The sequence below is a fragment of the Diospyros lotus genome, chromosome 12 (assembly GCF_014633365.1).
Source record: "Diospyros lotus cultivar Yz01 chromosome 12, ASM1463336v1, whole genome shotgun sequence".
Taxonomy (NCBI): Eukaryota; Viridiplantae; Streptophyta; class Magnoliopsida; order Ericales; family Ebenaceae; genus Diospyros; species Diospyros lotus.
The window spans coordinates 12,171,371-12,182,685 of NC_068349.1; the positions used below are offsets into that span (position 1 = coordinate 12,171,371).

The 11,315-nt window shown below is 34.7% G+C and overlaps 1 protein-coding gene across 1 annotated transcript; it reads left to right on the forward strand.

Annotated features, from left to right (window-relative positions):
- The first annotated feature begins 10,360 nt into the window (after positions 1-10,360).
- Positions 10,361-11,024, forward strand: LOC127787040 (14 kDa proline-rich protein DC2.15-like). Its single transcript, XM_052314883.1, has one exon. It carries the CDS (start codon positions 10,457-10,459, stop codon positions 10,829-10,831), a length of 375 nt encoding a protein of 124 aa, XP_052170843.1. The 5' UTR covers positions 10,361-10,456; the 3' UTR covers positions 10,832-11,024.
- Positions 11,025-11,315: the final 291 nt, after the last annotated feature.

Genomic DNA, 11,315 nt, shown 5'->3' on the forward strand with positions numbered 1-11,315 from the left:
GAACATCCTGAGATAACAAATGGCACAAAGGCCTTGTTATGGTGCTAAAGGAAGCAATGAATCTCCTATAAAACCTTGCATGTCCTAAAAAACTTCTGATGTCTTTCACATTCCTAGGGGTGGGGAGTTTTTGAATTGTTTCAATTTTTGACCTGTCTACCTCCATCCCCCTAGATGAAACGATGTGCCCCAAGACTATGCCCTGTTTCACCATGAAGTGACATTTTTCTCAATTGAGTGTCAAATTTGTTTCCTCACATCTTGCAAAAACCTTTTTCAGATTCTCCAAACAGGCCTCAAAGTTATTTCCATAAACAGAAAAGTCATCCATAAATACTTCAACAATCTGCTCAACCATTTCACTGAAAATGCTCATCATACACCTTTGAAATGTGGCTGGAGCATTGCATAACCCAAATGGCATGGGCCTGTATGCAAATGTCCCAAATGAACATGTGAAAGTAGTCTTCTCTTGATCTTCTAGTGCAATTTCTATCTGATTGTACCTTGAGTACCCATCTAAGAAACAATAGTAGGCTTAGCCTGCTATTCTCTCCAAAACTTGATCCAAGAAAGGCAAAGGAAAATGATCTTTCCTTGTCACAGAATTAAGCTTTCTATAATCAATGCACATACGCCATCCTGTCTGGATGCGCGTGGGAATCAGTTCATTGTTCTCATTTTTTACAACAGTGACTCCAGACTTTTTGGGTACTACCTGTGTTGGACTTACCCACTTAGAATCAGAGATTGGGTAAATTATTCTAGCATCCAATAGCTTAAGCACTTCTTTTCTGAAAACTTCTTTCATGTTGGGATTTAATCTCCTTCCAAGAATATCTTATGAGTACAGATCAAAGGGCTAATACCTTGCAAATCTGAAATGGTCCATCCTAATGACTTCCTGTGTGCTTTTAGAACTTCTATCAGTTGTTGCTCTTGTTGAGGTGTCAAACTTGAAGAAATCACCACTGGGAATGCTTCCCCTTCTCCTAGAAAGACATACTTCAAATCATTGGGCAATGGCTTTCTCTCAGGCGTGGACTGATGGCTATCAGGAGCCATGAGCTTACTGTCCAAGTTCTTTAATGGCTCTAAACCAGGCATCCATGTAGGCTTCTCACTTTCTTTGCTTATGACTTCCACTTCTTTTATTTCTTCAAGATCTTGATTTCCTTCTTTGGGTCTTCTCATGAACTCTTCAAAATAGTCATTGGTCAGTATTTGGATCAAGTCTACCTCCTCCACTTCACTCTCAGTGTCCTAATGTTTGGCTACCCTGAAGATATTCATTTCTACAGTCATGTTCCCAAAAGATAGCTTTAACACACCATTTCTACAGTTGATGATGGCATTTGATGTGGCAAGGAATGGTCGACCTAAGATGACTGGCACAGGAGGTTGAGGCCCCTGATGCGGCTGGGTGTCTAAAACGATGAAGTCCACTGGAAAGTAGAACTTATCGATTTGTACCAGAACATCCTCCACAATTCCTCGTGGAACTTTGACTGATCGATCAGCCAGCTGAAGGGTCACTCTAGTGGGTTTAAGCTCACCTAATCCTAACTATTGATACACACTGTATGGCAACAAATTGACACTAGCTCCTAAATCCAAGAGTGCCTGATCAACCTTTTGACTTCCTATGATGCATGTAATGGTTGGACAGCCTGGGTCTTTGTATTTGGGAGGAATTTTCAATTGGAGAATGGCGCTGACTTGTTCAGTCAGGAATGCCTTTTCATGCACATTCGTTTTTCTTTTGACAGTGCATAGATCTTTCAAAAATTTTGCATATGAAGATGTTTGTTTGATTGCATCTAATAATGGGATGTTGATTCTCATTTGCTTAAACACTTCATATATATCTGCATTTTGTTGCTCTTTTTTCAAATGATTCAACCTTTGTGAAAAATGTGGTTTGGGCCTGTATTGAATTTCTTTTTCATCTTCTTTTTGTTTTTCATTTTTCTCATTTTTTTCATTTTTTTTATTTTTTTTCATTTTTTTCATTTTTCTCCACGGTAGATTCATGATCTTTTGGTTCATTTTCGTCATCAACATGTTGGTTTATCCTAGAATCAGTTGGTTTCTCAATTATTTTTCCACTTCTTAGGGCAGTCACTACTTGCACTTGTTCATGAGTGTTGGTTTCACTGTTTGAAGCTTCTACCTGGTTGGTTTGCCTAATTGGGTTAGGATTAGTTTGGGATGGAAACCTTCCGGGTTCTCTCACACTCAATGTTTGTGTTATCTTGGTCAACTGGCTCCTAATGTCTTCTATGGCTCTGTTTGTTTGGTCTTGATTTTTGACAAGCTGAGCAACCTGATTGTTGATACCTGTTTGACTTTGGATGAACTGGTGCAATGTATCTTCCAAAGATCTCCTATGAGGAGGTTGGTAAGTATTGGATGAAGAACCTTGATTTTGTTGGAAGGTGTGTTGTTTTGTAGGGAATGGAGGTTGAGAATGATTTCCAGAATCATTTCTCCAAGAAAAATTGGGGTGATTTCTATTATTGGGATGGTATGAATTGTAGTTCTGATTATTCCCATAATAGGCTCCACTCTGATTTTGATTTTGTCTCCCCTCAAAGTTGTGTGAATGATTGTTATTAGTCTGCCCATACAATACCTCCTTGAAAGCAGGTAGGGTAGGATATTCTTCAGTTGAATAATCTGTTGCATCACACACAGCACACTTTACTTCCACTTGATTAACAGATTGCACCTTTTTGGGTTGCATGTTTTCAACTTTCTTTGTTAAAGCAGTTAGTCTTGCATTTAAATCGTCACTCTCATTCAGTTGGTATCTCCCTCTAGGTTGTGGATTTTCTCTTGAATCAAGAGCAGATGTTGGACCAACTTCCTAGTTCCTTGTATTCTCAGCCAATGTGTCAAAGAAGTGGAAAGCTTCTTCTAAAGTCTTCTCATAGAATTCTCCATTGCACATTGTAGAAACTAGCATTTTCAATTGGGAAGTGAGTGAATCATGAAAGAAACTGACCACTCTCCATTGCTCAAAAGCATGGTGCGGACAAATGTGAAGAAGGTCTTTAAACCTTTCCCACGCTTGACCAAAATTCTCATTTGATTTACAGGCAAAGTTCATGATTTGTCTTTGAAGAGTAGCAGTTCTGTTGGCAGGGAAGTATTTTTTTAAGAAAGTTGTTTGCATTTCTCTCCAAGTTCCTATAGATCTAGGTGAGAGAGTGCTTAACCATATTTTTGCTTTATCTTTCAGTGAGAATGGAAAGAGTTTTAATCTTATGACATCCTCATTTGCTGTATGGTCCATGCAAGTGCTACATACTTCCTCAAATTCTTTCATATGAGTATATAGATTTTCATAATCCATGCCATGAAAAGTTGGCAACAATTGGATTGTGCCAGGTTTGAAGTTAAACCTATGATGGTTGATGGGAAGAATAATGCATGAGGGGGTTGTTTGCCTAGGAGGATGAAGATACTCCTTAAGGGGTCTGATCATACCCTGATCAATGGGATCAGGGTCATCGTGGTCACTACCATGTGCAGACATGTTGTGTGCAAGTGGCATGTTCGCATTGTGTTGAGACATGAGTGGTTGATATTCTATAGTTTTACCTGACCTAAGTATCATACACTATGCACAAATAAAAATAAAGTAAAAAGAAACAGAGTTACCGAATTTATCAGGAGATGCCTCTTCTTATATATATATATTTTTTCTTTTTGTTTTTGCCTCAATCTCCCTGGCAACGACACCAAAATTTGGCTGCACTCTCACCCTGCAATTAAAACACAAAACAAAACACAATAAAAATTTTATATTTTTTTCTTTATTTAGGCGAGAGGTTTATACTCGTCAGTGTACAAGTACAGTTGTAGTCCAAATTTAAATTTATACTTTCTGGATGAGTCCAGGTCGTCCACTGAGAGATTTATTTATGGCAAAAGAAAAAGAATGTCACACACACGCATACGCATTTAGATGGATTGATAACATGATTTTTTTATGATTTTTTTTTAGATAACAAATACTAAAAAATAAAGCAAGACAGAAGTTGAAATAAATACTGAACGTGAGAATATGAAATTGGATAGTACTTGAGTTAAGACAATTTCAGTACCAACTCGTTGATTCCCAAATTTTAGCATAAAAGATTAGCAACATTAATTTAATTTCAGATATGAGGGTTTGTTATTAAATGCAATTAGAGATTATGATAGTTCTAGTTTAAGGAATCTCCATACATGATATGTGAGATTCTAATTTAAGCAACTACCATAAATCCAATTACAATTAATATACAAGACAACTAAATTAATCATCCGGGTTTGGGTATGATAGCGTTTCCAGTTCTAGTAACTCTCATGCGTGACATGAAAGCTCTAAGTTAAGCTTACGCTCCAATCCAAACCTAGTGATTTCTCAATAATTAAGACACACTCATACTGAAATTTAAATTAATGTTACTCATTTAAAGTGCAGCTTTCTTTGGGAATCATTGGCGTTGGACACTGTCCTTGCCTTAACCTAAGATTAGATTTAGCTACTCATTTCCATTTAAAAGTTAATTGACATGAATTTAAACGACGTAATTTAAATAACAAGAATTAAAATAGCAGAAACTAACCGGCCATTTAGGCGGTGGATAATTAAAAGACAAGAATTAAAATTGTAGAAATTTAAAGGCATAAACTAACCGGCCATTTAGGCGGTGAATAATAAAGTAATCATAAATGACATAAAAATTTAAAAGAAGAAAGAAAGAAGTAAGATCACAAGAGAAAATACTAAAGAAAATGAGATAGAACAAAAGCAATTCTCAAAGAGAGAATTCTAAGGAAATAATTAAACTTTGATTCAAGAATAATAATCACACTTACAAATGCAATCAAGTGAACTATTTATAGGCCATAAGATGCAATACAAACCACACAATTTCAATTATTCAACTAGACATAATTATATCTAATGGGCACTCACACACTTAAAGTTAAATGGATTTTAGCTATAATACACACCTAATATTAAATGGATTTTAGCTAAAATACATACCTAATAAAGCACTCATAAAGTTAAATAGATTTTAGCTAAAAAACACACCTAAAAAAGCTCTCATATAAAAAAATAAAAATAGATTTCTATAAATTGGTTTTTAATCTTCATTAGGATTAAAAATAATCCTTGGGCCTTCTCCAAATAATATCTTCCATGGGTTGCTCAAATTGGGCATTAATTCTTCATAGGCTTAAATTCTTCATGGACTTGATTTTTCATGGGTTTGAATTCTTCATAGGCTTGAATTCTTCATGACTTGAATTCTTCATGGACTTTAAGTCTTCATGCCTAAAAAAATAATTTAATATTATTAATAAATTATATATTATATATATATGTATTACACATGGCACATATATATATTAGATTATATTATATATATATATATTACATGCAAGCATATAATGATGTATATGTATTTTATATTATTATTATTATTATTATTATTATTATTATTAAATTTTACTTTAAAATTTCATTTCATTCATTTTTCAATTTAAACTTGCATATAACAAAAAAATATATATTAATATCTAATTTAAACTATTTTTAAGATCAAAAGAATGGTATAATTATAACAAAATTTTTACAAAATTAACCACTAATCAAGGGACATCCCCACCGGCTATTCTATCCCATCACCTGCATACGTACATCGCATGCAATAGGGCTTCTTCTCATATATATATCGACCAGCCTTTCCAAGGGCCGATGTATGAATTCTTTTCTACAAACACCCGATATATTTGCTTACTCACTCACTGACTTGAGGTTTGGAGTATCCTCCAGGGACGAGCCGGCTGCTCAGCGAATCAGACCAAATACCTCATTCTCTCCCTCTCGGATCCACCACACTAGTGCGAGCCAACAAATCACAGTCGACCAATTCTGAACGTCGACGTTGGTTCTGGGTACATATATTATAACTAATTGATTACAAGTGTAATCAATTAAACACTTTCTCTTGTTTTTTGTTAAATATTTGTGGGTTTTCATTTCCTTCTAATGGGTTTTCTTTTGCTTGCAGCAACAACAAACATGGGAATTCAAGATTGTGGCGAGAGATCGTGAGACCAAGGAATAACATAGCAATAGCATGGCAATTCTGCGTGTTATGGATGGATCTGTAGGTAAAAACTTGGTAGTGGTGTTAGCTCTTCGGAAATTAGAGATGCTTAATAGTGATTCTAGTGTTGTGATGACTTTTGCAAGTAATGACTAAATTTGTTTTTTAACTTCCTCTAGCCTTGTTGTTTTATTTTAATGTAGGGATAAAATTTAGAATATATTAAATATATATATTTATACATATACACACACAAAGCAAGGAAACACTTTAGGGACAAAATTTTTTAGTTTATAAAATTAGAGACATCTGTGTACTTGAGATTATCGTCCTTGCGTGGTTCTCCGTTGCTCGTATCCTCGATTTCAGCAAAAAAGATAAATCGCAGGTAGAAACTTTATTTCACTGTGTAGAGTAAAAAATCGAACTCAAGACCTACTGATGCAAATCTCCATTTATCATGGCCCAATCACTTAAGCTGTGCCATGGGGGCATGAACCTGTGTACTAACTTGATGATTAGAGGCCACTCCAAGAGAACCCCAGGCAAACCTAACCCTTGTTTTGCAGGGCACAATTTCCTAACAGTGAAAAAGCAGAGTAAAATAATCTCAATTGAGGCTCCTAGGACCTTTTGACTACCATTTCTTATTGCTGTGAAAAAATAGCCACATCAATACAATATATTTATAAATCTCATATGATATAATATTTTCATATAAAAATATATATGTAAGTATATATTTTATGGTGAAGGTTGGTCTAGGAAGAATGATTATGAATATTTTTAGTACATATGCATCACAAGCGAGGTTAAGTAAGGAGATAAAAGCAAAATTCTAGGAGAACCTAGAGGAACTCATATGAATGATACCAAGAGAAGAGAAAATAATTATAGAAGGTGACTTAAATGGTCACATGGGTAGAAACGAAAATGGCTATAGAAAGGTACATAGAGGGTATGGATTCGGGAAAATTAATAATAAGGGTAAGTCTATTCTAGATTTTGTTATGGCATATGGGCTCATCATAACCAATACTAGATTCGAAAAATGGGACAAACACTTAATCACATATAAAAATGTCACATCAAGCACCGAAATAGATTACTTCCTCATGAGACAAGATGATTGGTTATGTTGTAGGGATTGTAAGATGATACCAATGGAGTGTTTGACTACTCAACATAGACTTTTGGTACTTGACGTCCAAGTAAGAAATTAGAAGAGAAAAAATCACATAAAACAAAATTCAAGAACTAGGTGGTGGGAATTAAAAGGGGAGAAATAATTAATCTTAAAAAAAAAAATAAGGTGTAGAAGGGAATGGAATGGAGAAGAACAGACAAACCAAATGTGGAGGGAAATGGCTTCTACCCTAAGAAGCACGACAAATGTAGTCTTTGGAGAGACAAATGGTAGAGCCCCAAATCTTAAGGAGTCTTGGTGATGGAATGAAGAGGTATAATTGAAAATTAGAAATAAGAAAACCTGTTATAAGGCTGTATATCAGTGCAACAATAAAGAAACCCTAAAAAATTATGTAGTGAAAAAGGCAGTAAAAAGAGTTGTTAGTGAAGCAAGGTCAAAAACATATGAGAATCTATATAAACTACTTGATACAAAAGATGGAGAAAGGGATATATATAAATTAGCTAAAACAAGAGAAAGAAAAACAAGGGATCTAAATCAAGTGAAATGTATAAAAGATGAAAATCAAAATGTATTAGTGAATGAGGAAGCGATTAAGGAGAGATGGAAAGAGCATTTCACAAAATTATTCAATGATGGTGGAGACACAAGAGTTAGGTTGAGACATCTTAGTAACTCCGAAGGGAATGTGAGCTATACATTTTATCGACGCATAAGTTCAAAAGAAATAAGGCAAGTATTAAAAAAGATGAAAATTAAAAGGCAGTGGGACCGGATAATATACCAGTAGAAGCATGGAAATGGATGAGAGAAGATGACATCTCCTGGCTAATGAAATTATTTAATGCGATTCTTAAATAAAAAAAAATGCCAGATGAGTGAAGAAATAGTACTTTGGTTCCTATATACAAGAATAAAGGAGATGTTCAAAACTATGAAAATTACAGAGGAATTAAGTTAATGAGCCATACTATGAAACTCTGGAAGGGAGTAATAAAGTAAAAGCTCAAAAAAGAAACAGACGTCTCAGAAAATTAATTTTGTTTCATGCTTGGTAGGTTAACAATGGAAGCTATATACCTACTGAGGCGCCTAATGAAAAGGTATCAAGATCATCAAAATGACCTGCATATGGTGTTTATAAATCTAGAAAATGCCTATGATAGGGTTCCTAGAAAAGTATTATGTAGAGATTTAGAGAAGAAATGAGTCCGAATAGCCTATATACAAGCCTTTAAGGACATGTATCACGGTACAGAGACAAGAGTTAGAACGTGCAGAGGGAATACTGAACCGTTTAAAATTACAATTGAACTGTATCAAGGTTCTACACTAAGTCCATATTTATTTACTTTAGTAATGGATGAACTTACTAAACACATTCAGACAAATGTGTCATGGTGTATGCTATTTGCAGATGACATATAGTGTTGGTGAATGAAACAAAATAGGGAATGAACATTAAGCTTGAGTTGTGGAGAAACAATTTAGAATCTAAGGGATTTAAATTAAGTAGAAGGAAAACATAATATATGGAATGTAAATTTAGTAAGAATGCAAGAGTAGAGAATGTTTATAATAAAATTGGAAGACCAAATCATACAAAGAAAATACCATTTTCGATATTTGGGATTAGTGATTTAAAAAGATAGAGAAATTCATAAAGATGTTATGCATAGAATTGAGCCAGGTTGGCTAAAATGGAGAGATGCATTAGGGGTGTTATGTGATAGTAAAATTCCATTAAAATTGAAAGGAAAATTCTATAGAACAACTATAAGATTAGTTTTGTTATATGCCTCAGAATGTTGGGCAGTTAAATATCAGCATGTGCAAAAGACGAGCGTAGCGAAAATAAGGATGCTAAGATAGATGTGCAGCTATACAAGAAAAGATAAAATTAGAAATGAGGTTATTAGTAATAAGGTAGAAGTAGTGCCAATCGAAGAGAATATATGAAAGAGACTAGACTAAGATAGTTTGGTCATGTGAGAAAAAGATCAAAAGACGTTTTGGTGAGGAGAGTTGATGAAATTAAACAATTAGTCAAAAAAAATGGTAGAGATAGACCCAAAAAGACTTTGTGAGAGATATTAAAGTTTGATATGAAGTGTATGGACCTAAATAAAGATATGATAAAAAACAGAAATACATGAAAGTCTAGAATTTATGTAGCCGACCCCACATAGGTTGGATATGTTATTCTTATTTTTGAACTATAGGGGTCCAAGTGCATCTTATTCTAACTTTATCTGTTTAAAATTAATGAAAATTATAGATAAATGCATTTAAATAATCAAAAAATATATATATTAAGTTGACCAAAATATGTAAATTCGTATATAAAAAGGGACCTTAATTTTGTCAGAGGTGGTTGTAATCAAAGAAGATGACATGGCATTTATATATACACACACATAAATACAATAACAAAGTTTTTGCATGTTTCGAAACTTCACACCTTGTACCAAACAAGAATTAAGATGTATCTGTTCATGAGCTTACTAAGTGGGCTTTGAGAATGGATCATAGGGCAGTTTCAGTTTTAGATCTCTTGGACATAGCGTGAGATGAGAGTAGGGGTTATTCGTCATCTTCGCCCTTGAATACTGAAGAACACCCTTAAAGTAAATTTGCTAAATAGTTGTTATATACAGTGCCAAAATAATATTTAATATCATGCCCAAAACAATATTTTCTTTGTATCAAAATTCGTTTTGTTTGTAAAAAAAAAAAAGTTTGTCGACACTAAAATACAAACAACTTTTTAAGTAGTGATTTGGAAAATCAATTGTTTTTCATTATGATTTCTATTCATTAGGGATAAATTGCTCTGGTTATATATAAGTTTCTCATTCAAGGAAATAAACTAATAAAACTGCCATTCTGACGTGGCTGAAAGTCACGGGACTAGTTTCCCGTGGCAATTGGTCAATCTTTTGATCCAAAGAGTCAAACATCACAAGAAATACAAAATTGAAATCTATGAGTTTGGATTAGAATTCATTATTTTTTGGCCAGCTAGATTCCAGGCCAGGCTGGCTTCACATGACTAGCTATTGTCCAAAACCTTGTAATATATATATGTGTGTGTGTGTGTGTATCTCTTGATCACGCAACAAACTCCATTCTATTTCTCTATAAGTTCCCAATAAGTACGTAGCCAATCTTCCAAAGGCTTGAACTTTAAAAGATGGGTTCCCCAGCTGCTGTTCTCTTTCTGGTCATTAACCTTCTCTTCTTTGCTGTAAGCGGCTGCAACACATGCTATTCACCTAAACCACCAATCCCAAACCCGACTCCTTCAAGTGGGAAATGCCCGAGAGATGCCCTAAAACTTGGGGTATGTGCCAAATTGCTCAACGGGTCTGTGGGTGCCGTTGTTGGAGCCCCACCAAATTTCCCTTGCTGCTCCATTCTAGGGGGGCTTCTGGATCTTGAAGCAGCTATTTGCCTTTGCACTGCCTTGAAAGCCAACATTCTTGGCATCAACCTTAACATCCCCATTTCATTGAGCTTGCTCATCGACACTTGTGGGAAGCAACTCCCTCCTGAATTCCAATGTTAAGAAACAGGGATTTCATTCAAGATGTATTATGTTTTGTAGCAGCTAGCATTGATTCCGTCGATGCTTACTTGTTCTTTGATCTCCATCGTTATGGTTATGTTTCTTTAGTTGGGTTTGTGGCAAGTGTTCAGTGTGACCTTTACACTGAGATTGGCTTTCTCATTTCAAGTCTAACGTGTCATTTTCCAGTTAATGTACGTGTCATTTTTTTTTTCTTGACCTACAACAAACTAAGAACTACGACTTGTTTCCAAGACTCAGATACATAGTAATTCATTGTTAAATTATAACATTACATCAACCGATATCGTGATATCATAATTATATTAAATATTAATTTTCTATCCCATGCTGGAAGAGCATGTGCTGTTCTCTTTCCACTCCTATGACCACATGAACCAGCGTCCAAGATGGATGATTTGCTTGCAAAAACCTGAAATCACTGATTTCAGCAATCATATATAGAACAAGGGTTTTCTATACA